The sequence below is a fragment of the Hyla sarda genome, chromosome 1, assembly GCF_029499605.1.
Source record: "Hyla sarda isolate aHylSar1 chromosome 1, aHylSar1.hap1, whole genome shotgun sequence".
Classification (NCBI taxonomy): domain Eukaryota; kingdom Metazoa; phylum Chordata; class Amphibia; order Anura; family Hylidae; genus Hyla; species Hyla sarda.
This window is the reverse complement of record NC_079189.1, coordinates 583,863,497-583,890,935: the sequence shown is the minus strand read 5'-3', so window position 1 is coordinate 583,890,935 and position 27,439 is coordinate 583,863,497. Positions and strand designations below refer to the sequence as shown.

Genomic DNA, 27,439 nt, shown 5'->3' with positions numbered 1-27,439 from the left:
GAACTCATTTATGCAGGAAAAGTCATCAACTGCCGAGCTGAGAAGTTTGTGACTAATTGAATCACTGTAACTTCGCTCATCTCTAGTAGGATTTTATATTATGTCACAAGTTCGCAGTAATAGAAGTCGATGAACTAGGACATTGGCTTGGTGTCCTGTATCACTGGGTCCCAATAGTCCATGTCTAAACATATGTCTTCATAGTACAGTGGTCCCTCAAGTTACAATATTAATCGGGACCAGGACGAGACCATAACTCTATGGAAACCTGGTAATTGGTTCTGAAGCCCCAAAATGTCATCCAAAAATAGGAAAAAGTGAGGATTAAAGAAAAACACGTAGAAAACTAATATAGATAAAGCAAATCCTTACATATAAAAGTAAGAAAGATCTGCTGGGAGCTGTAAATCACCTGTAGAGGACAGGAGCTTCTTCAATACAATGTCCTAAAAAAGTTACATGGAGTCACCCTCACCTGTATTAGCTATCCCTGGCACAGGTAAAGAGTAGTACAGAACATGTAGTACCTCTCTGTACTGTAGAGGGCGCTACCAGACAGCCATCAGTAATACAGGGGTTTTAGCAGTGAATGCCCATTCTGATTGGTCATTTCTTCCAACCATTTACACATTTCACAGATCTGGACTGTCTGTACCATTGTATGTTGAGTTTCAGGTTACAATGGTCCAGAAAAGACAATTGTATGTTGAAACTATTGTATGTTGAGGCCATTGTAAGTTGAGGATCACTGTGATCAATGGACTTTCTGGAAACTTATAGGTGGGAGCTAGCCAACCCCCTCGGTAATAACAATACTAACACACCCAGTGTTGTACATAGGAAAAGGTGGACCCCATAGTAAATATTAAAATGGGCTTTCTATTATGGCGTCAGGTTTTTGTTGGGGTAGGAAAGGGCTGAATGTTTTGCTGATATTTTTGTTCTAATTTTAAATAACTTTACATGGTTTGTATTTTTACATGTAAAGGACATGGGGCAGGGAAATGCCAAGGTTCAGCCTGCCTGTCTCTGAGAAACGGCCTAACTCAAAGTCCTGGAAACAAACCTGTGGCCTCTAGGCAGTCCAGTGTAGACGGAAGCCCCCAATCCATAAGAAGTCCCCTCCAGAGACAGAGAAGAATTGTCTGTTATGATGATGATGAGGGCAGCGAGGAAGACGACTTTGGTAAGAAAGAAAACAGACGCTTCTGTGATGCTTCGAAAAAGAATGCCGATGAGGACTCTGGGATTGTTATGACCACCTCCTCCTTGGATGAAGAGATCCTGTCTGAGGACTTGCCTAGAAGTGTTATCTGTGAGGCAGGGTCATCTTTGTGTGGCAGTTCTGTGGAGTCCGAGGACGGCCCGCTGGAGCATGGGGTGGACGTACCTTTTTTTGCTGTGAAGTCTTTTGAATACTCCGGTAAGACAGATGTACGTCCCAACACCTTGGGAATTAAAGACCCGTTAGAAGGCCAAGCTGAAAATAAGAGGTCTCCTAAACTGGAACATAAAGCTGTGACCCGCGTCAAAAGCATGCTGAGCACCGAAAACCCCAATTCTTCCAAGCAAAAAAATGAGGACAATAAACAATCTACAAAACCCACAAAGATTGTTCCACCAGTAAAGAAGGCTGAAGGAGCCGAAGTGCTGGGCAAAAGTAACACAGAAACTGTAGAGCTCCTATGTAGTGAATATGAGTCTGTTGGCTTAGATCTGGAAATCAAAGAATCTCCTGTAAGAATTATCATAGCTGGACTGAGGCTGCACGGAGAAACAGACAAGGTAAGATAGGACCAGACGAACAGGTTATGTTCATAGAAGTGTAGTGGGCAGAAAAAAGATATATATGGACTCCACCAGCAGAATAGTGAGTACAGCTCTGGAGTATAATACAGGATATAACTCAGGATCAGTACAGGATAAGTAATATAATGTATGTACACAGTGACCTCACCAGCAGAATAGTGAGTGCAGCTCTGGAGTATAATACAGGATATAACTCAGGATCAGTACAGGATAAGTAATATAATGTATGTACACAGTGACCTCACCAGCAGAATAGTGAGTACAGCTCTGGAGTATAATACAGGATATAACTCAGGATCAGTACAGGATAAGTAATGTAATGTATGTACACAGTGACCTCACCAGCAGAATAGTGAGTACAGCTCTGGAGTATAATACAGGATATAACTCAGGATCAGTACAGGATAAGTAATGTAATGTATGTACACAGTGACCCCACCAGCAGAATAGTGAGTGCAGCTCTGGAGTATAATACAGGATATAACTCAGGATCAGTACAGGATAAGTAATGTATATACACAGTGACCCCACCAGCAGAATAGTGAGTACAGCTCTGGGGTATAATACAGGATATAACTCGGGATCAGTACAGGATAAGTAATGTAATGTATGTACACAGAGACCCCACCAGCGGAATAGTGAGTACAGCTCTGGAGTATAATATGGGATATAACTCAGGATCAGTACAGGATAAGTAATGTAATGTATGTACACAGTGACCTCACCAGCAGAATAGTGAGTACAGCTCTAGAGTATAATACAGGATATAACTCAGGATCAGTACAGGATAAGTAATGTAATGTATGTACACAGTGACCTCACCAACAGAATAGTGAGTACAGCTCTGGAGTATAATACAAGATATAACTCAGGATCAGTACAGGATAAGTAATGTAATGTATGTACACAGTGACCCCACCAGCAGAATAGTGAGTACAGCTCTAGAGTATAATACAGGATATAACTCAGGATCAGTACAGGATAAGTAATGTAATGTATGTACACAGTGACCTCACCAACAGAATAGTGAGTACAGTGAGTACACAGACAGGGAGCAAGGAACTGGCGAGAGCCATTGGTTAATGGCTGCTACCAGGTTCTGCGTCTCCATCCTTCATATGCTCCACATCTCCTCCTGATAGATAGATAAATAGATATGAGAGATAGGATAGGACAGATTGACGTTCTCATATCTATCTATCTATATATCTTTTTTTTTTCTTTTCTTTTTTTTATAGAACATTTTGTGTTTTACAAACAAACAACAAAACAAAGCCAAAACCTCACCCCCCCCCCCCCCGCGCTCTCTTATCAAATATTTTTTGTAGTAATATAAATATTAAGCTGCCTTCTTTTTTTGTATGTTGTTATACTTTTAGGAATCTATGGGAAAGTTGGCTCCTGGGGATGAAATTCTGTCGATTAATGGCATCCGTGTGAGCGAAATGTCTTATCAGGAAACATGTGACTATGTACAGTGCTTACCCTCTGCTGTAACATTAGAAGTCCGAAAGCCAATATCAGGTATCTATCGTTCTATCTATCTATCTATCTATCTCATATCTATCTATCGTTCTATCTATCTCATATCTATCTATCTCATATATATCTATCTATCTGTCTCATGTCTATCATCATCTAATCTTTGTGCCATCATGTGCCTAAAATGATGGTATCTTCAATTATCATACTATTGTATAGTTTCTATTACCCTAGTTTACTTTAGTATTAGCTGCCATTACATTTTTCTATGCCACTGGTTCACTTTAGTATTAAGGACAACCACATTCTTAGTGGTGAGAGCTCGTTCTGGTACCTGAGATGCTAGTTGGGAACACGGCTATAGATAACTCATCAGGGATACAATATTACTTCTGGTCCTAAAATATTTTCACCTTCTCATTACATGCCATCTGAAATATAATCTATGAAATTCCCCATTTGACAAATGCCTTTGATGTCTCTCAGAAAAAGAAGGGGAGGAATTCTATAAGGGCGGGAGGAAACTGCTTATAGACTAAACTTGTGCTGCAGTATTAGGCTTCAGCCTTGGAATACTCTGTATATACGTTCATCTGGTTTCATTAAATCTTCACTTAATGTCATTACCTGCACTGTCTATAAATGAGCTGTTAAGATACGTTCTGTAGAGTTCCAAACTATATTGCTTTTGGCTTGTCAAAGGAGGGGATGAAATGTTTGGAAAAGACGTTTAGTATGCAGCGCGGGCCCACGCCGCAGGCTCAGATTGTTGATTAGAAAAAGTGTGGCTGGAAATCTGATTTCTCTACTATTTCTCCTTCCCTGGTGGAAACAGAAAAAAGAGAGAATCATTAAAGGGAATGTGTCATCAGGAAATGACCTATTGTTATGTTAAAATTATTTTAAAAAATTTTTAAATAACTTTTTTTGTGCAATTTATCATGTTACTATCTATACCTTAAAATAATCCTAAAATCTTGCGGTTTTCATAATGGACATCAAGTCATAGATAAGATGGGATCACAGCTTTTACAATAGGTAAGGGTCACAGCTTCCTTTCCTCCTCCCCTTCCTCTGTACAGAGCCTGCCCATAAAACTTTCTCACTGTGTAGCATATTTCTCTAAATGCTGGTAACAGGGCAGAGCAGAAGCTCAAGAAAGATGGCTGCATCCATTAAAATGTAAAAAAATTTTTATTCAACATACACAGTCAGTCTTTCCCTTAACATCATCTGTTTTTAAAGTAAACACGCCCCATACACATTAGATATCCTTTCAATGGTACTGAAATTGGCCGGTCTAGCTGCCTTTGCTCCTAGGTTTATATATATATATATATATATATATATATATATATATATATATAATATATATATATATATGTACACGGTATTTCTATACATTTTCTGTATAGAAGAATTTTTGGAAGATTTGGCCGAAAAGTGTGGTCTTTCTGGATTAGAAATATTTTTATTTTATCTTGTCCTGATGCTGGTAATGTATTGTGGACAGTAACATTGAGATAGCATTGTGATTGACTTTTCCATCAGGAGGTCTTGTCTGTTGACCCTATATTAACCCATTCTCTAATAAATCCCTGCTATAAGGGGTACTCCGCCCCTAGACATCTTATCCCCTAAGATGTCTGATCGTGGGGGTCCCTTGTTCATTTAGAGTGTTGGGTGCAGCGCCGGAGGTTCGTAGCGTTGGGTGCAGCATCGGAGGTTTGTAACGTCACGATCACGGTTCGTGACCCCAAAAGAATCCGCCCCGCAGCGCCAGTCATCCAGCAGTGGGACCCCCGCGATCAGACAACTTAATCCTCTATCCTTTGTATAGGGGATAAGATGTCTAGGGCCGGAGAACCCCATTAAGGAGAGAAAATAGTTAAGCAAATCCACAGTAAGGTTTGCTGAACCCAAATCTAATGACTTTTAGTTCATTTAGCCTTGTAAAAGTCATTCCATTGTCCAGGTGTTGAGGTCTGTAACTGGAATGAGACTTAGGACTTGTCTCTTTTCAGATCATTCTGGAGAGCTGGAACATTTGGAAAGCAGACTGACTTTTACTAAATGAATTGACGGATGAGTTAAGCAAATCTTACTTTAGATTCAATCATCTCTAGGAGAGGTTGTAGATTTTTCAGACATCTGGTTTCTACACTTTATATAAGTACATACTGATGACTATGCTTTAGCTCTGCTTGTCCATATTTCTGCTTCAGGTCAATCGGTGGGGAAACTTTTTGTGCACTTTTTAATTTTTAGTTCCTGCTATTCACATTGTCAGGTGCTGAGTCTACTTTTTGTACTTCTCCTTTCCAATTTTCAACCCTATGATCAAGACCGACTTGGATATCAGATTTTCCCTCTAATAAGGTCAATAAATTAGTCTACAAAATGTGAGCTCTCCTGTAATTATAGGGGAACCTCCTGTTTGGTTTAGTAAACTCCATATAATTTGCTGCTTCCTTAAAAATACAGTATCGGTTGCCATCAGTTGTGTTAAATATCTCAACAGATTGTTGTGGATCTAACAGGAATTGACCATAAATGTGAACGTTTGTTCTTTTCATTTTTACAGCTGTTGACAGGTTGTCTCTCATTATCATGGCATCAGGAGCAGAGACAAGCAGACCTGACCAAAAGGAGGTGACATCAAGCGGAAAATCACACGACTTTCCAATGATTGACTCTACAATATCTCCTAAACTTGTAACAAAGGAGGAACCACTGCAAGCCAAATATTGCTCCTCACCAGGTCACTGTGGTGGCAATCCTGTCACCAATATTGATGAGTTTATCCATGACTTACAAGAATGTGAATCGGTTCCACAACCTAAAACTGGGTTAAACCTAGGTGATGGCATGGATTCTAGTACAATTCTAGGGCATATTAAAACCGATGCCACTCATCTAGAACGATCTAGTATGCCTACGATCTCTGCCGCACCAATGGGTGGCTTGGGTAACCACTTGGGATTTTCTATTTTGGATTCTATTCCCATGGAAAATCCCATAGCCGTTAACAAAAGTATTTTAAGTAATTACTGTAGAAATTTCAGCAACCTTATTTCTGATGACTTCTCGCTGTCGGAAAAATTTGAAAGCAGCTCTATTGATATTTCTACTTCCATGTACGGAGCGGCAGATGACTCAGACAGCGAATCTATACTGGAAATTCCCTCAGATTCTACAAGTGACTTAATTTCATCCCTTCAGAACCAGTCTTTTGTGTCAGAAACCCAGACAACCACCGATTCTGAGGAGGAGCAAATTGAAATATGTTGTGGTTACAAAAAAGAGAATATTGAAATTCAGGGGACGCCCCCGTTTTATTCATCAATGCAGAGTTATAATGATCCTGGAAATATGAAATTGGATATACTGTGCCCATCTGTCAATAATCTACAAACTTCCAGTCACAGTGCAGTGTCCACAAAGCAGGAGGTTATTGGAAACATCTTAGATAGGACTCTTATAGACACTTTACTTCAGGAAGATTCTCAGGAACTTAATATACATTGTGCCTTACATACAGAAGATCGGAGAAAGGGAGAAATGAGTACAAGTGATACAATGGTGCCTTCATGTAGTGATACTATGGGCACTAATACTCCATTCTGTATAAAAGCTCACAATACAGTAGATATGGGGTCCACACATGTTGACCGTAAAACATCTGATAGAAATGATGAAAAAAGGCCCAGTGGTTGTTCTCAAGAATCCATTGGAATCACCAAATCTCCTTCTTCTAGCAAACGCAACCAGTCACCTAAAGGGGAAAAAGACACAAAGGGAAAAATGGAGACAAAAGCAAGCAAAAGCTTAGCAATGAAATCCTCTAATGTAGCATCGGCAAAAGTACATAATGAAAATAAAAAAATGTTGAGTAGTAACATTGATATGCTTAGTGCTCAGATGCCTAAACCAGGACCAAAGCTAAAAGGTCTTTACATTAAAAGCAAGAACAGACCAAACACTGATCTAGCAAAAGCAAACACTAGCAGGACTGAAAGTTATGATGGTAGAAAATCCTCTCCACAGCCGTCACCTAAACTTCTTCATAAAAGGGCCACCATGACAGATGTCCTCTCTTCTCCCAGAGAGACAAGCACCAGAAATCCAAAAACCTATGACCACGAACAAAATAACAAGTCTGTTATGTCTCTACATAAAGCTGATTCCAATTCAGCTTCAAGCCCCAAGACAAATACTCTGTCAAATGAGAAGTCACATTTTGGTGGAACAAAGAAATGTCCACTTGAAGGACGCCAAGAGAATGGTTTCTTGGTAAATGTTTCTAGTGTAGATATGGAGAAAATTGTGGAAAATGGTGCATATCACCCGCGAACTGGAACAAGCAGTTGCACCAGCAGGAAAAAGGAGACGGTAGGTGACAGCAAATCAAGACAAAGTCTAAATGGAGTTTGTAGGAACCTCACTGCATCTAAAAATGAGACACAATATGTGGAAGAACTAGAAAACCAAGATATTCAACGCACATTCATGGAAGTAAAATTATCACCTTCTCTGTCAGGGGGACATCAAACTTCTTGTAAAAATAAAATTCCTAATAAAAGTGATATTCCCAACAATAATGAATTTGCTCTAGTTTTCAAATCGCCCAAGCAAAAGCCAGAGACTGTCCTTACAGAGAAGCCCCCCAGTGGGTCCAAGACTGTGACAAGAACTTACTCTATGCCAATACAGCTCTCCAATGTTCTGGACCTGGACATGGTCCATGAAAAGGAATGTCTCTCTGATCATCTGGTTTCACCAGTATCCGATCAAAGTATGGATGACTGCATTGTTCAGGAGTTTTCTAAAGAAACTTTAGAGAAACACGACCCCAAAGGGAAAAACTCTCTAAGAAGTGATGTGTTAAGAACTATTAAGAGAAACTATTACTATGAACTTAACTGGCCCCATGAAACCGCTTCATCTCTGACTGTCAAGCAAAGGATTAAGTCATTCGAAAATCTTGTAAATTTCGACAAAAGCGTCATGAAAATTATTGAAATTAATAACACTCCTTTTTCTAGCAAGCCTCCTCTAAGTAGAAGATCTTCAGGTTCTGTGCCCCTGCACACGCAATCCAATGAGAATACAAAAGTTTTGAGACGTAGTTTAAGTTCTTGTTGTGACAACCAAAGTGAAGTGTCCTTAACATCACAAATCAAAAAATCTCCATCAAGTGTGGCCTTAACTTGTACTGAAAAAATGCCTGTGGACCCTGTAAAGGAAGATCCAGTGCCCGAGGTAACCAAGGTTGAAAAAACAGAGCCCTCTGTACAAGGTGTGCAGGTCAGGAAAAACAGGACTACATCAAGTCATATACGGCCATCTTTGTCTCGCTCTAAACTGCGGGAGCTGAGGGCGCTGAGCATGCCCGACCTTGACAAACTGTGCAGTGAGGATTTCTCCGTAGAATCAAAAGCTCCGCAGTATAAAACAGAACTTGAGATTACACCTACAAGAATGCTTGAAAGTGACTCCTATGCTCGGATAAGCTCTAAGGACAATGTCTGTGGGACAGCTGGGAATGATGGTGAAATGGTTCAGGATGGGGAACTCTCACGAAGATCCTGGTCTGTCAGGTAAGATATGTCAGCATTATAGAAGAAATATTTTGGGTTTTTTGTCAGTATAGACAAGCATAAAAAATTGTTCATTCCGTAATAATGATATATGTGTATTTCCAGTGATGTGGACCAAAACATTCTAGGGTCTATTGGTAGCTGCAGAAAGTGGCCATACCTGTTAGATAGCTGTTGGCTGAATGATCATGAATGACCTGAGACACATGAATGCATGGTTTAGTTGAGCATGCATATATTATCAGTAGGCAGAGATGGAATGAGCTGCTCTTTGACCCTTTTGCTGTGGGTTATCTCGCTTGAGAACAAAAGAATTGGGTGTTAAAAATGTAATGCGCCACTCCTTCTTCCCCCAACATCTACCAAAATTGGGTTATTGGTTCCAGCTGACTTTGCTTTCATATGTATGAGCACTTAGATTCCTGAAAAGCAAATACATCTGGTTATATATTTATAAATGTGGATCTAGATTGATCATTGAGTTTTCTTATGGACAGCTCAATACATCATGTTCCTGACTTATTTTTTATAAAGATGTAACTAAAAATCTACTCAGTTATACACCAGGTTATAATGGGTTCCATCCATGTTGTTTTCACGTGAACAATACAGCTGCATACTGCACTATTCTTCCTATTCCCCTTTTAGGTAGGTAGACTCTCCTGTTGGTAGTATCCCCCTTGTAGATTGGTTGTCCCCCTGTAGGTAGTCCCCCTTGTATGTAGGCTTCCCCTGTAGGCAATATTCCCAAGCTCTCTCCCCCCCCCCCACCCCATGTAGGTAGTACCTCCCAGTATGTAGTATCCCCTGTGTAGATAGATTTGTTCCCCCCTTGTAGACCATATGATTGTGACTACAGGCAATGGCTCGGCCTCTTGTGACTACAGTCAATGGCTTTTTGCTCTGTCAAAGCTGAACATGGCATTTAGCTGTAAGCGAGTCTTTAGAATGTGATTACAGTTAAAGGAAAACTGTCACCCGTTCACCCACACTAAACCCAATACACTGGGTTATTATAGTGCGGGTGGACAGGAGACTCATGCGGGGTCCCTGACTCCTATACGTACCTGCATTCCGGTGCCCGGTCCCTCTGAAGATCCTCTTCTGTCTTCGGTGAATTGTTTGCTGGAGGCGGGCCCACCGGCTGTATTTGAATATTTATGGGCACTGGTCACATGAGCGCTCAGTAGGCACAGGCTCTCATGACTAGCGCCCATGAATATTCAAATCCAGCCGGTGGGCCCGCCTCCAGCACACAATTCACCGAAGACAGAAGAGGATCTTCAGAGGGACCGGCCGCCGGACTGCAGGTACGTATAGGAGTCAGGGACCCCGCATTGGTCTCCCGTTCACCCGCACAATAACCCGGTGTATTAGGTTTAGTGTGGGTGCACAGGTGACCATTTTCCTTTAAGTGGGCTAAGCGGATGCCTTGCAAAAGTTTACAAAATGCAAAACTAATCACACGGTATTAACCATTTACTGTAGTCCAGTTTGGATCTTCTTATAGGGTTCTCTTATTCTCTTGTTTAGTTCTTTACTGTTATGCCATTTCAAGTGCACCTGTCTCATGAAAGATGCACTTAAAACTGTGGGAAAAAAATAAAAAGCTTCTAAAATTAGAATTACACACACTCCACAGCCCACATCTGATTATTTTACATTTGGACTAATGGTAAAAAAAAATTCCACTTGGTGAGGCTGTTTCCAATCACATTGAGACTAACCCCTTGACTTGTCTGCTCGTCTACTTCTCCAAAGCACAAATCAATATCACTTGCCCAGACTCGATCCAGGTAAATCATTTTGGAGATCTTGAGTCGGAAAATATCTTGAAGTATAATCTTTGCCAGGTTGTCGTTCCATCTGATGATCTGTTTATGTTTAGCTTGGATCAGCTCATCGTCTCCACCAGGGACCAACAAAAACTACAGGCTGTTTTGACTTCTGTAGAATCCAGATCAGATATTATTGCCTTGATTCAAGAGGCGAAAATGCAAGTTGAGGTGAGTGAGGCCGGTTTATTCATGCTGCATATCATAACATTTGTTTTATGTTTTGCTGAATTTCTTTAAAGTTGGGAAAGTTCACACTACTTTTAGGTTGGATAATTCTGGCTGTAGACTACCCTATCAGTGCTGAGATGAGAAAATACTGTTTGGGAACTTTTTTTTTTTTTTTTTTTGTGGGGGGGACGGGGACATCCTATGTTTTCCAGACCTGCTTATGATCCCTCAGACTTGTGTACTAAAAGTGACTAATGTGGATTCCCCATCTAAAAGCTGATTAACATAGAAAGGCCCCACTACTAGTAGCTGATGCTGCTTTCGTTGGCACAAGCCCTGATCTTTGGCCAAGGAGTGCACTGTAATAGGCCCTCAGGTAAATTGTAAGCATGGGTTGTGTATAATTTAAAAAAGCAAAACAGCTCAATTTTTGTCTATAGGTTGGGTTTGATATCGCAGCTCACCAAATTAGTGGGGCCAGTGGTGTAACTTGTAGCTTCTGGGCCCCAAATCTGCAACTGGGCCCCATGTGCCATTTTTAATACTGGTCTCTTAATCGGCAGATGTGCTTTGAGGCCCCATATAGTTACACCCCCCCTGAGTGAGTCAGAGATTACAATCCCAGATCCAAAGATATGGACAAGAATGGGTGTATCTAAGGGTGTGGCTACATTGCTACTTTGGTTGGCAATGCAAAGACCAGGCACTGTCACCCATAATGTTAGTGAATGATGGAACATAGCGCAATGCGATAGTTCCCAAAAAATATGTCCTTAAAGGGGTATTCTGGTATACATCTTATCCCCTATCCAAAGGAGATAAGGGGAAAAGATGTATGATCGCAGGGGTCCAGCCGCTGGGGACCCCAGTGATCTCGGTGCAGTCCCAAGTATTCTGTGCTGGGCGCTGCCTTCGAGACGGGGACATCACGCCACGCCCCCTCCATTCATGTCTATCGGAGGGGGTGTGGTGGCAGTCATGCCCCCTCCCATAGACATGAATGGAGGGGTCGTGGTGTGACATCACTAGAGGGTGTAGCCGTGATGTCACGTCCCTGTCTCGGAAGCAGCACACGGCACAGAATGCCGGGGGCTGCACCGAGATCGCAGGGGGTCCCCAGCGGCTGGACCCCTGCGATCATACATCTTATCCCCTATCCTTTGGATAGGGGAAAAGATGTATAAAGCCAGAATACCCCTTTAATGGATTTTTTGGTTGCAAGTCTCGTTCAACTTAAATGGCCATTAATGACCTCATTACGCATGCAACTTGCTTTGGACTTCTGTGTGATTGGGCTATATTTTTTACAGCCAAATCCCAACTGTAATAAAGCAAATTGCACATACTGTTTTGGTCACGCAACAGCAAATCACATCTAAGTCTTGTGACCAAAATAATTGTGCGATTTGCTGTCGCACAACTATTACAGAGGAGATTTGGCTGTAAAAAAAAACCAAATCACGCAGAACTCGAAAGCAGGTCGCAGTCACATGCGACTTGCATTGAGGTCAGCGGTGGCAAAGTCGCATTTACCCTCTGATCTGTTAACTTTAGAAAGTGCAGCTAAAAGAAGTGTTTCATTGTAAACTGTCCACATGTAGGCAAAGCTACAGCATCCATATTTCACTGTGGACCCCACTCAATCAGCTGTAATTTGTACAGCGGTAAGTGTTCAGTTTTCCTGCAGCACCACCACAGGACAAATATAGCATTGCACAATCCCTGTAATGAACAAATGTATTGGGTCCTCCAGAGCAAGAACGGTTCTTTTGTAACTTTTTTCATTCTGTCTAATAGAAGAGTGCTGTGATTTATGAAGTCAGAATAGCTGAATAGAGTATATGAAAATTGGTTTTCCAAACCAGACGTCCCCGTCAATAAGTCTTTGGAAATGTACCATGTGGGGAGTAGACTGCGAAACAAAATCCCTTGCCTACCAGGCAGTATGGTGGGCTCTTAGACTACTAGAAATGTTATTATGCATACTTGTGGTTTGGGGTGTCTACTGTTTACTTAACTTGATTTTACCATCTTTAGTTTTGCGGTCGAGAAAATATCCTAATTGCTTTTTTTCCCCTCCGATTAGATTTTAGTGTGTGTATGTGTGTGTTTTGTTTCCTTTTTATACCATATGTAACGTGTAGTCTGAGTCGACACAAGTTTGTGGAGATATCTGGGTGGTAAGGTATTTCACAATTTATTTGGCTTGTTTAATATTTTAAGAAATCTGTTGATCTTGGGGGAAGCTGCCAAAAAGATTTCACAGTTCTGGAATTTGTTAACGTGCAAATAATTGTAGAAGAGCCGCGCCGAGTCTCTCAGCTGCCATTTTAAGGAGCTAATACCTAAAAACCCTCTAATTTTACACTTAGATTTGGCGAGCAGGCAGGAAATCATATGCGGGGTCACTGCTCTGTGAAGCATGAGGAACAATTCCGGTCCTTAGGAAGCGGTCAGCTATTGTGTTATCTATTTGATATACACCAAACGTTTTTTGTTTTTTTTTATAATTCTTTATTTTGCAAATTTTCAAACATAAGTATATCACAAAATTGTCCCTACGCAGCGGGAGATGACAAACAAGAAACTAAGAACAAGTCAATGAGGGGGGAGGGGATGGTACCGAAAAGCGCTTAAAGGGGTATTCCAGGCCAAAACTTTTTTTTATATATCAACTGGCTCCGGAAAGTTAAACAGATTTGTAAATTACTTCTATTAAAAAATCCAATAGTTATTAGCTTCTGAAGTTGAGTTTTAGTTTTCTGTCTAACTGCTCTCTGATGACTCACGTCCCGTGAGCTGTGCAGCTCCTATGGGGATATTCTCCCATCATGCACAGCTCCCGGGACGTGACATCATCATTGAGCAGTTAGACAGAAAACTTCAGAAGCTAATAACTATTGGAAGGATTAAGATTTTTTTAATAGAAGTAATTTACAAATCTGTTTAACTTTCCGGAGCCAGTTGATATATATAAAAAAAGGTTTTGCCTGGAATACCCCTTTAAGAGGTCTTCAATAAATGGACATAGTGCAATTGTCATCGGCATACCAGGGGGAAATCAAGGAACAAAGAAAGATGGAGAGCTGGGGAGAAGGAAATCAGAAAAAGTGGGAGAGAAAAGGGGAAGGGACAACACACAGCAGGCACACTGACTAGGACCAGCAACAGAGAAGCCTCCAAATAGGGGAGGGGGTCCCCAACAGCTTAGCGGAGGTTCAGTCACGCCTCAGGGTGCAGTATTCAGGCGTTTCCTGAAAAGCCACCCAGTAGAACCAGGTCTTAGAATGACGCTCCAGTAAGCTCCCCCATTCGTTGATTGTCACACCAATTGGTCTTACCGTTAAAGGGGTACTGCGGTGGAAAACATTTTTTTTTTAGGTCTTTATAAGTCAACTGGTGCCAGAAAGTTAAACAGATTTGTAAATTACTTCTAATAAAAAATCTTTACCCTTCCTGTACTTTTTAGCAACTGTATGCTACCGAGGAAATTATTTTCTTGTCCACAGTGCTCTCTGCTGACACCTGATGCCCGTATCAGTAACTGTCCAGAGCAGCATAGGTTTGCTATGGGGATTTTCTCCTGCTCTGGACAGTTCCTGATACGGACATCAAATGTCAGTAGAGAGCACTGTGGACATGACAAAAAAAGAAATTGAAAAAGAACAGAATTTCCTCTGTAGCATACAGCTGCTAAAAAGTACAGGAAGGGTAAAGATTTTTTAATAGAAGTAATTTACAAATCTGTTTTAACTTTCTGGCACCAGTTCATAAAAAAAAAAAAAATGCTTTCCACCGGAGTACCCCTTTAAAGGCCTGGACTGCACAGGACCCCCGAAGGTGTTCTGTTGTCTGGCAGTAGACCCTATAAGTTGTGAGGTGTGGCCTCCATGCATACGACTTGTTTTTCAGCACATCCCACAAATAATTGATTCGGGGGTTTGTGCAATCTTGCCTTTTTTTGCAGATCTGCCCCAAGCGCAGATTATGATTAATTCCCCTCCAAAGTGTATTGGAACATACAATTGAATAAAAGTTTAATATGAAAATAAAGAGGCCATTCCTGTATGAAATTTATTCCAGGTTTATGGTATTACCTTTCCTTCCAGACATCTGATACAATTCCTTATAATTCCCTAACATCTCTAAATAGTCTGATTTTCATATGTGTCAGCTTAGAACCCGGTAGATGCCGTCTCGTAGGTAACGTTATTGGTCTCGAAAAGGGCACTGAGGGCATGGAGTCACCAACAGGGCAGCCAGCGTCTGATGGAGAGGAATTCTGCTGGAAACTCTTCATGGAGAGATGTGAGACGCTTTATGGTTTGGACCTGCTGGATGCTTGTCTGGCATGGACTAAAAGGACATATTTGAGGTCCATATTGGGACTGGAGTTTCACAGAGCTGGCTGTGCTGAGTGTGTTGGACGATCTGCTGGGACCAGTCTTCCAAACTGTTTTCTTGTAGTTTTAAGGTCTTGTTGCTTAGTCAGGGGCAACCACAAATCTCGAAAATGTGCGGATCTATATAATAGATGGCCGGTAATAATATATTGTGAACATATGTCGGGTCACTTCTATAAGCGTTTAATGAATTTAACAAGGTGTTAATGCTATGTTATATCCATGCTGTCGGGGTTGTCTGTACTTTTTATGCTGCAATAAAGTTTTATTTTGAGGGACAATAAAAAGAGAAAAACAGAATATAAAACTTTACCAAATAAAACAAATACTAACTACACCACAGGATTCAGTTTAGAATAGAATCTCATGCGGAATCTGTTTTATCTACCCCTCCTTATATTCCAATGCGGGTGCACATTCAACTATTAAACAGAAAGGAAGCAGGAAGAGTTTGGGCCTTGGCTGGGAGGTAGCTTGCTGCAGAAACCCGAAAAGTAATAATTTTGTCTGCCTCTTCCCCCCTCCAGTGCTAGTGCATATTAAACAATAAGTATTACGGCAAAGGCCTTAGCTGGGAGGCCGCTTGCTGCTGCAGGAACCTTCAGGATTAGGCCCCTTTCACACTATAAAATTCATCCGTTTTAAAGATCTGTTCAATGTTCGGTTCTAAAAACCCTTAAAATCGGCCGTTACAAAATCCCATACGGCCGTTACAAAATCCCATACGGCCGTTACAAAATCCCATTCGGCCGTTACAAAATCCCATTATAGTCTATGGGATTTTTACATTATCCGTTTTAACCCGTCATAGCCCGTTATTAATAACGGACGTTATTTTGTGACGGGAGAAAGTAACGGGAGCAAATAGTGCATGATCTATTTCTTCCGTTCTTTCTCCCGTCGCAAAATCTTTAAAACTGATTAATTTTATAGTGTGAAAGAGGCCTTAGTGATCAGTAAAGAAGACACTGACTTCTTTTAGCTAAAAGAGTAGATGTTACATTCATAAGCCATTCCATCTACTTACATGGGGAATAAATGAAGCACATATACCGTATTTTTCGGCAAATACATATTAAAACCCTGTCCTATCGCTGCGGTCCCTGCGGCCATCAACGGCCAGGACCCGCGGATAGTACAGGACTTCACCGATCGTGGTGATGCCCTGTATTAACCCTTCAGACGCGGCGATCAAAACTGACCGCCACGTCTGAAGTGAAAGTGAAACTAACCCGGCTGCTCAGTCGGGCTGTTCGGGACCGCGGCGTCCTGAACAGCTTACAGGACACCAGGAGGGACCTTACCTGCTTCCTCGGTGTCCGATCGGGAAATAACTGCTCCGTGCCGGGATCCCCTGCATGGCCGGCTCTCTCCTTCATCGTCATCACGTCTTCGCGCACGCCGTCCCGTCATCCAATAGGAGCGGCGTGCGTAGCGACGTGATGGCGGCGACAGAGAGCGAGAGACATTCCGGAGTGACGGGGACACCCCGGAGACGCGGCGACAGCGATGGAGGGCGAAATCCAGGGCAGCGGTGACGGTTGCGGATCGGCGGGGACACGTATTACCTCCTATACCAGTGGTCTTCAACCTGCGGACCTCCAGATGTTGCAAAACTACAACTCCTGGCATGCCCGGACAGCCGTTGGCTGTCCGGGCATGCCAGGAGTTGTAGTTTTGCAACATCTGCAGGTCCGTAGGTTGAAGATCACTGTCCTATACTTTACATTGTATTTGGTTCAGAATCTTTTTTTTTCGCTAGATTTTCCTCCTTTAAAATTGGGTGCGTCTTATATGGCGGAGCGTTTTATATGGCGAAAAATACGGTAAGTTCTCTGGGCAGTACACACTACAATTCCCAAACAAGCAGCATCTTACCTGTAGAACATACAAGTCCTTTTACTTGGGTAAAATATTTAGAAGTAAACTTTTACAATTTATGCGCGGAAAAAAAATGGAGCAGGAGAATAATGCAGGAAGGAATGAAAGCCAAAAAATGGAAGGAAGGTTGGTGATCCATAAAAATGTCTTTCTGGATCTTCCAGGGGTTGCCTCACCACAGACAACCTCTTTGATATAAAAGACATGGCAGATATCAGTTAATAGCTACAGGTCCTACTCCCGACAATCCCAGCAAAATAACTGGTGAAACTGTGGTCAGTATGACATGTTCCTTCTGGTGACCGCTACAGGTGAAATCTAATGTCGTACTGAGGTCTTGAATCTTACACACCAGTTAGCGGCCCTGGACTACTGGTGTGGTACGTACCGCATGTGGGATCAACCTGATGAGACAAAACCTTAAAGGTGTTTTCCAGGGAAAAAATTTTTTTTTAGATATCAACTGGCTCCAGAAAGTTAAACAGATTTGTAAATTACTTCTATTAAAAAATCTTAATCCTTCCAATAGTTATTAGCTTCTGAAGTAGAGTTGCTGTTTTCTGTCTGCTTTCTGATGACTCACATCCCAGGAGCTGTGCAGCTCCTATGGGGATATTTTCCCTTCATGCACAGCTCCCGGGACGTGACATCATCATTGAGCAGTTAGACAGAAAACTTCAGAAGCTAATAACTATTGGAAGGATTAAGATTTTTTAATAGAAGTAATTTACAAATCTGTTTAACTTTCCGGAGCCAGTTGATATATATATAAAAAAAAGTTTTCGCCTGGAATACCCCTTTAAGGTTGTTCTTTTCTGTCTAAGTCCTCTCTGATGACACCTGTCTCAGGAAACGCCCAGTTTAGAAGCAAATCCCCATAGCAAACCTCTTCTAAACTGGGTGTTTCCCGAAACAGGTGTCATCAGAGAGGATTTAGGCAGAAAAGAACAACCTTAACTTCAGAAGCTCATAAGTACTGAAAGGATTAAGATTTTTTTAATAGAAGTAATTTACAAATCTGTTTAATAACTTTCTGGAGCCAGTTGATATATATAAAAAAGTTTTTTCCTGGAATACCCCTTTAAGGCTAGGTTCAAACTACGGAATTTCCGCCTGCAATTTCGCTTTGAAATTGCAGGCAGAAATTCCGCTTGCTAAAATGTATAGTATAGTGAATGGTTTTCCGTTCACAAATTCACACTTCGGAATTTGTGAAGCGGAATTTGTGAACGGAACTTCCGCTTGGAAATTTTCTCCTGAAGAAAGGCAGTGCTCTTTCTTCAGGCGGAAATCCGCACAGAACACATTGCAGTCTATAAGAGACTGCAGTGTCCGTGCGGTCCTAGCGACGACTGATTCAGTCAGGGCTGGCCGCACTCGGAATCTCCGGGCGGAAGTTTTCTGCCCGGAGATTCTGTAGTCTGAACCTAGCCTAAAGGAAAATTACAGGACATGGCTTTCTAGTAAGAGTGCGTCCAACTATAGTGTTTCCTATAGGAGATTCATACATACACAGCAACAAGGTAAAGAAACCACGGCTGGTCTGCTATAACATAACACTACCAACAAAATAGAACCAGATCATGTAAAATATAATTAGCTTTTATTAACACATATGCAAAAAAATATATACAATAAAAAATGAAAAGAGGAGAAGTCCTCCTGCCATGCAGCCACACACCTACCTCCTCCTACCCCAACGTGCGTTTCGCCTGTGCTTCATCAGGGGCGTCAGGGGACGCCCCCTGACGAAGCACAGGCGAAACGCACGTTGGGGTAGGAGGAGGTAGGTGTGTGGCTGCATGGCAGGAGGACTTCATGGTGTCTCATTCATCTCTCCCTTGGTTACTCTCTGTTCATTGCACTTTTTTCCTTTTAGAACATTCTTTGATGTGTCACTGTTATTTTGCTTGTCACTCATATGCTTATGGCCATTTTGTAATGATATTCAGTGACCTCTTTCATGTTTACATTCGTATTTCTTATGGTACATTCCCTGTACTCCATGTAGGTCCACATTACTTGCCTTCCCCCATCTTCTGTGACTGCTATTGTAGTGCCTTATTTTATCCTCTTTTCATTTTTTATTGTATGTATTTTTTTTGCATATGTGTTAATAAAAGCTAATTATATTTTACATGATCTGGTTCTATTTTGTTGGTAGTGTTTTCCTATAGGGGAGTTGTCCCCAGAGTCCTAAACAGTAACATTTTCTCATTGTGGAACTATTCAGATCCCCTCCAGGGTTCTGTAAACTCCTTCTGTGTAGTACTAGATCCTTATCTGGGACTCAGGATGTTTAATTATCTTTTGTTATCCTTGTTTTCTCAAGGTATTACCCTTATTGAATCTGTGGCATGAGAAATATTTGCCGTGATTCATGAAAAGCATTACATTATGATCTTAGGATATATTGGTATAAACAAGGTGGAGTTGGGACCGTGATGGGAATGTACCCTATGCCTGACCCATGGCCGGGGATCACTTCATATTTACATTTGATATCTTCTCATTTTGGTTTCTTTTATGTTTCATGCTGAGAAGTCCACACCCGGTAGATTATACTTTCCTGGCCCGGTGAGCACCGCATGATAATTTAAGTCATTTGTGGGTTTCAGTCCCCGTTTTAGCTTGTAATATCTGAAGGTTTATGGTGGGAGTCGGATCACTGATTGTAATAAATCCAATCTCCTGTTGTTTGGCCTTGTACAGCAGGACCTTATTTTTTCGCTGTGGGTTAGTGGCTAAGAAGAAAATCATAGAACGGAGCTGCCATGAACCTTACGGACGGCCCGGCATAATTATGGCTTTGGGTTCCATAGACCAAATCACTTGTTCACGTCCTGAATGTAAACTAGCAATTGCCCTTTTATGTATTTTCTACATACTTTCATCTATTATTTATTTTATTTTTTTATATATTTAGTAATTTGGTCATGCTTTATGAGGAGATCAAGATTTGTGGTAAATTTCCATTTGAAATGTGATCTTTAAATTTCACAAGGACATAAATTTGCAGAATTTACAAGGAACATGTTTTATTTGGCTCATTGGTTTATTATAATAAAGCGCTGTTTGCTAGGCGATGATTAGGGGCCATTTATGTGGTTTAACTGGAAGGTCTAATGCACGGTAGCTAAAGAGCAGAGAGGCAAATCTGAAGCCTTGCAAGATAGTGTACGGGTACATAGAGGACTGGCGCGAGGTCTGTGACGGTACTTTGGAGCGAAATTAATGAATGGTATGATTTCAGATGGCTCCCTAAAGTTTAAGGGTGGGCAGAAATTAGCAAATTAATTTGGACAAAAATATAATTAGTTAATTTCCCCAAAACTTTGGATTTGTCCGTCTCAAGGAATGTTGTTATTCATTTTAGGTTAAAGGGGTACTCCACTGGAAAACATATTTTTTTTTAAATCAACTGGTGCCAGAAAGTTAAACAGATTTGTAAATGACCTCTATTTAAAAATCTTAAAGGGTACCTCTCATCAAATAAACTTTTGATATATTTTACATTAATGAATGTTGAATAACTTTCCAATAGCATGTTAATGAAAAATATGCTTCTTTCTATTGTATTTTTCCCTATCAGTCCTGTCAGCAAGCATTTCTGACTCATGGTGGAGTCCTAAACACTCAGAGCTGCCAGCCTGCTTTGTTCACAGCCAAACAGGCTGTGAACAAAGCAGGCTGGCAGCTCTGAGTGTTCTCCTTTGTGAACAAAGCAGACTGGCAGCTCGTAGTGTTTAGGACTCCAGCATGAGTCTGAAATGCTTGCTGCCAGGACTGGTAGGGAGACCCCTAGTGGTCATTTCTTCAAAGTGGAAAATTAAATAGAAAGAAGCATATTTTTTAATAACATGCAATTGTAAAGTTATTCTGCATACATTAATCTATAATATATCAAACGTTTTTTTTATGAGAGGTACCCTTTAATTTCCCCAAAACTTAGGATTTGTCCGACTCAAGGAATGTTGTTATTCATTTTAGGTTAAAGGGGTACTCCACTGGAAAACATATTTTTTTTAAATCAACTGGTGCCAGAAAGTTAAACAGATTTGTAAATTACTTCTATTTAAAAATCTTAATCCTTCCAGTACTAAGCTGCTGTTATATGCTTGACAGGAAGTTCTTTTCTTTTTGAATTCCTTTTCTGTCTGACCACAGTGCTCTCTGCTGACAACTCTGTCCATGTCCAGAACTGTTAAGAGCCGGAGCAAATCCCCATGGCAAACCTATCCTGCTCTGGACAGTTCCTGACATGGACAGAGGTGTCAGCAGAGAGCACTGTGGTCAGACAGAAAAGGAATTCAAAAAGAAAAGAACTTCCTGTCCAGCATATAACAGCAGCTTAGTACTGGAAGGATTAAGATTTTTAAATAGAAGTAATTTACAAATCTTTTTAACTTTTTAACCAGTTGATTTAAAAAAAAATAAAAATAATGTTTTCCAGTGTAGTACCCCTTTAAATGCTAATAATGGTAGCTGCCATTTTAGTTATAAGGGTTACGGGTTATGTTAGGTGAGGATTAAGGTAATTCTAGCCTAACCCTAATTCTAGCCTAAGGGTCTATTCACGTGGCAGAATTTCCGCTTGCGGAATTCCGGCTCAAATTAAAGCCCATAGACTTCTATGGGTTTCCACACTTCCATTCACACTTCTGAATTTCCGCTTGCAGAATTCCGCCTCAAATTAAAGACCATAGACGTCTATGGGATTCTGCACTCCCATTCACACTTCTGAATTTCCGCTTGCGGAAATTCAGAAGTGTGAATGGGAGTGTGGAATCCCATAGAAGTCTATGGTCTTTAATTTGAGGTGCAATTCCGCAAACAGAAATTCTGCTGTGTGAAGAGACCCTAAGTGTAATTTAGAGCAATTAGGGGACTGTGTGATGGCGCATAATGAATGAACTCTAGTGGTGGGTAATTGGTTGGGACCTACTTACTCCACTAACAGATCTTTCATCAAACCTTCACAAACCCTCTCGCATATCGTCTCTAGTCCAATTTATTGTGTTTGACCCTTGGAATAAGACCCTTTTCACCATCAGAAGGGATTCTGCAGCAGCTGGGATGTTTTTGACAAGTACATCTGTGGTGCGGCCAATACTTATCATTTTTCTTTGCCTGGATAGAACCACCCAGATAAAGAAAGTCCTGAATTTGGCTCCTCGTCTCGGCATCTGGATCCTGAATTGCATGTTTTATTTTCACTTGGCACAGAACGGAGTTTGTCACTTGGCACAGCTCAACCCAAAATTATCAGTGCAAAATCCCTGCCCCCACCATCGCCACTTTTTCTCACATATCTCTAGTTAAAGGGGTACTCCGGTGGAATAATTTATTTATTTTTTTAAATCAACTGGTTCCAGAAAGTTGAACAGATTTGTAAATTACTTCTATTAAAAAATCTTAATCCTTCCAGTACATTTCAGCTGCTGTAGGCTTCAGAGGAAGTTGTGTAGTTCTTTTCTGTCTGACCACAGTGCTCTTTGCTGACACCTCTGTCCATGTCAGGAACTGTCCAGAGCAGGATAGGTTTGCTATGGGGATTTGCTCCTGCTCTGAACAGTTCCTGGACAGAGGTGGCAGCAGAGAGCACTGTGGTCAGGCAGAAAAGAAATTCTAAAAGGAAAACTTCCTGTGGAGCATACAGCAGCTGATAAGTACTGGAAGGATAGCATTTTTTAAATAGAAGTAATTTACAAATCTGTCTGGCACCAATTGATTTAAATAAAAAAAAAAATTTCCCCCGGAATACCCCTTAAAGTGAACCTCCAAAAACATTTGTCAATAAATCTGGCAGCATATCCTATTGCAATGGACCTTTTCATTCAGCTCTGCTACATCTGTATTTTTGAGAAATTTGTGCATTATGTTCTACCTAGGTGGTTTAAGGTTCCTTTCTTTTCTTTTCTTTTTTTCTGCAGAAAAAAGATGATGTCTACTTTGTTGTCCTGAGTAAAGAAGAGGGGTCCGGACTGGGGTTCAGCATTGCCGGAGGGATTGATCTAGAGCAGAAGGCAGTCACTGTAAGTGATGATCAGATGGATATGGTGCTCTTTGATAACTTCCTAAAAAAAAGTAGAAAACTGTTACCAACAACCAGCCAAAAATCCAAAGCAGCAAACAGAAGAATAAAATCCGACACAACGTAAAAAATACAACAAACCTATTTGCAAGATTTTGATGCGCAAAGGGATGTGACAAATTAAAGGGGCATTTCGGCCAAATACATCTTATCCCCTATCTAAAAGATAGGGGACAAGATGTCTGATTGTGGGGGGCCCTTGTGAAATCATCACTTCCTCCATTCATGTCTATGGGAGGGGGCATGACGGCCGGGTGCTGCACGTAGATCGGGTGGGAGTCCTAGCAGCGGGCCCCCCCGCGATCAGACATCTTATCCCCTATCCTTTTGATAGGGGATAAGATGTATTTGGCTGGAATACCCCTTTAAAGAGGATTGTCCAGGACTGGAAATAAACTGGTTGTTTTTTGCCTAAAACAGCGCCACTCCGGTCCATAGGTTGTGTGTGGTATGGCAGATCAACCCCATTGACTTCAATAGAATAGTTACATTCCCCATCCTCGGTCTGTCACCGGCAGATGCTTTATTCTGCTCTATGGAGGCAGAGACAACACCTGCTCCGCTGTGGATCACCGGGCTCTGATTCAAATAGGAAGAAAGCCGAAAAATATGTGACTGGAAAAAAAAAAAGTTTCCGCACAAAGCTCCGACAAATGGTTTTAACATTATTGGAATTTGTGAATATATTCAACATATGTAGATATAATGTATCAAAGGTTCATGCTTCCTGGGACATATATGCAGCAAGGTTACACAAGGACACATTATGCAATACTATATGGGGGAGGGGGTGCGTCGTATATCTAGGACAGATATATAACATTCTGGAGTCGAGGTAAGCTGGGTGGCATGAAGGCAGCTTTATTTCTTGCAATACAGATAGAGCTAAGAAACAGCGTATTAGAAAAGGGAATACAAAGTTATGAGTGAATATTGGATCATTTCATATCTATAAATCTCATATCTGTCTATCTCATATCTATCTATATCTATCTCATATCTATCTATCATATCTTTCTATCTCATATCTATCTATCTATCTATCTCATATCTATCTCATATCTATCTATCTCATATCTATCTATCTATTTCATATCTATCTATCTCATATCTATCTATCTATCTCATATCTATCTATCTATCTCATATCTATCTATCTCATATCTATCTATCTCATATCTATCTATCTCATATCTATCTATCTCATATCTATCTATCTCATATCTATCTATCTCATATCTATCTATCTCATATCTATCTATCTCATATCTATCTATCTCATATCTATCTATCTATCTCATATCTATCTATCTCATATCTATCTATCTCATATCTATCTATCTCATATCTATCTATCTCATATCTATCTATCTCATATCTATCTCATATCTATCTATCTCATATCTATCTATCTCATATCTATCTATCTCATATCTATCTATCTCATATCTATCTATCTCATATCTATCTATCTCATATCTATCTATCTCATATCTATCTATCTCATATCTTTCTATCTCATATCTATCTATCTCATATCTATCTATCTCATATCTATCTCTCATATCTATCTATCTCATATCTTTCTATCTCATATCTATCTATCTATCTCATATCTATCTATCTCATATCTATCTATCTATCTATCTATCTCATATCTATCTATCTATCTCATATCTATCTATCTCATATCTATCTATCTCATATCTATCTATCTCATATCTATCTCATATCTATCTTATAACTATCTATCTATCTATCTCATATCTTTCTCATATCTGTCTCATATCTATCTACCTATCTTATATCTATCTATCTCATATCTAGCTTATCAATTTGTCTCTATAATCTATTGATCTGCTATCCTACTATCTATCTGTTTCATGTCTGTCTATCTCATATCTATATATCTCATATCTATCTATCTATCTAACTATCTATCTCATATCTATCTATCTATCTATCTCATATCTATCTCATATCTATCTATCTATCTCATATCTATCTATCTATCTCATATCTATCTATCTATCTATCTATCTATCTCATATCTATCTATATATCTATCTCTCTCATATCTATCCTATCTATCTCATATCTATCTATCTGCTATCCTACTATATATTTCATATCTATCTCTATCTATATCTCATAAATTAGAATAAATCCGCAGCACACAAGTCCAATTAAAGTGAAAAAATGAAAAAAATGTATTCCATAAACAGGTGAATGTTACAGCGACGTTTCAACCAGCTCTCTTGGTCTTTCTCAATCTGCATATATATCTAGCTATCTGCTATCTGTCTATTTCATATCTATCCTTTCATTCATTTATCTGTCTCATAAATATTTATTTAAAATATATCTATCTATCTAGGCTCCCTATAGTTTATATAAAGTGGGGCAAAAAAGTATTAAGTCAGCCACCAATTGTGAACATTCTCCCACTTAAAAAGATGAGAGAGGCCTGTAATTTTCATCATAGATATACCTCCACTATGAGAAAAAATGAGGAGAAAAAACCCCCATAAAATCACATTGCCTGATTTTTTAAGCATTTATTTGCAATTTATGGTGGGAAACAAGTAATTGGTCAATAACAAAACTTAATTTCAATACTTTATTATATACCCTTTGTTGACAATGACAGAGGTCAAACGTTTTCTGTCAGTCTTGACAAGGTTTTCACACTGTTGCTGGTATTTTGGTCCATTCCTCCCTGCAGATCTCCTCTAGAGCAGTGATGTTTTGGGGCTGTCACTGGGCAACACAGGCTTTCAACTCCCTAGGCCACTCCATGACCTTGAAATGCTTCTCCTTTGTTGCCCAAGCTGTGTGTTTGGGATCACTGTCCTGCTGAAAGACCCAGCCACACTTCATCTTCAATGTCCTTGCTGATGGAAGAAGATTTTCACTCAAAATCTCACGATACATGGCCCCATTCATTCTTTCCTTTACATAGATCAGTTGTCCTGGTCCCTTAGAAGAAAAACAGCCCCAAAGCATAATTTGTCCACCCCCATGCTTCACAGTAGGTATGGTGTTCTTTGGATGCAACTCAACATTCTTTCTCCTCCAAACACGACGAGTTGAGTTTTAACAAAAAAGTTTTACTTTGGTTTCATCTGACCGTATGACTTTCTCCCAATAATCTTCTGGATCATCCAAATGCTCTTTAGCAAACTTCAGATGGGCCCGGACATGTACTGGCTTAAGCAGTGGACACGTCTTGCACTGCATGATTTGAGTCCCTGGTGGCGTAGTGTGTTACTGATGGTAGCCTTTGTTACTTTGGTCCCAGTTCTCTGCAGGTCATTCACTAGGTCCCCCCGTGAGGTTCTGGGATTTTTGCTCACCGTTCCTGTGGTCATTTTGACACCACGGCCTGAGATCTTGCGTGGAGCCCAGATAGAGGGAGATTATCGGTGGTCTTGTATGTCTTCCATTTTTTAATACACTGCTCAAAAAAATAAAGGGAACACTAAGATAACACATCCTAGATCTGAATGAATGAACGAATTGTATGAAATACTTTCGTCTTTACATAGTTGAATGTGCTGACAACAAAATCACACAAAAATGATCTGTGGAAATGAAATTTGTCAACCCATGGAGGTCTGGATATGGAGGCACACTCAAAATCATAGTGGAAAACCACACTACAGGCTGATCCAACTGTGATGTAATGTCCTTAAAACAAGTCAAAATGAGGCTCAGTAGTGTGTGTGGCCTCCACGTGCCCATATGACCTCGCCTGGGCATGCTCCTGATGAGGAGGTTGATGGTCTCCTGAGGGATGTCCTCCCAGACCTTGACTAAAGCATCCGCCAACTCCTGGACAGTCTGTGGTGCAACGTGGCGTTGGTGGATGGAGCGAGACATGATGTCCCAGATGTGCTCAATCGGATTCAGGTCTGGTGAACGGGCGGGCCAGTCCATAGCATCAATGCCTTCCTCCTAGCATTGTCTTGCATTAGGAGGAACCCAGGGCCAGCATATGGTCTCACATGGGTCTGAGGATCTCATCTCGGGACCTAATGGCAGTCAGGCTACCTCTGGCAAGCACATGGAGAAATGCCACCCCACACCATTACTGACCCACCGCCAAACCGGTCATGCTGGAGGATGTTGCAGGCAGCAGAATGTTCTCCACGGTGTCTCCAG

The 27,439-nt window shown here is 40.7% G+C and overlaps 1 protein-coding gene across 1 annotated transcript in view; it reads left to right on the top strand.

Annotated features, from left to right (window-relative positions):
• The window catches only part of PDZD2 (PDZ domain containing 2), a 412,983-nt gene that overhangs the window by 351,175 nt on the left and 34,369 nt on the right, over positions 1-27,439 (top strand). The window contains exons 19-23 of the mRNA XM_056545144.1: positions 989-1,785; positions 3,189-3,333; positions 5,876-8,891; positions 10,780-10,897; positions 23,115-23,216. Coding sequence (XP_056401119.1) covers positions 989-1,785; positions 3,189-3,333; positions 5,876-8,891; positions 10,780-10,897; positions 23,115-23,216 — 4,178 coding nt within the window. The remainder of the gene's footprint in view (positions 1-988; positions 1,786-3,188; positions 3,334-5,875; positions 8,892-10,779; positions 10,898-23,114; positions 23,217-27,439) is intronic.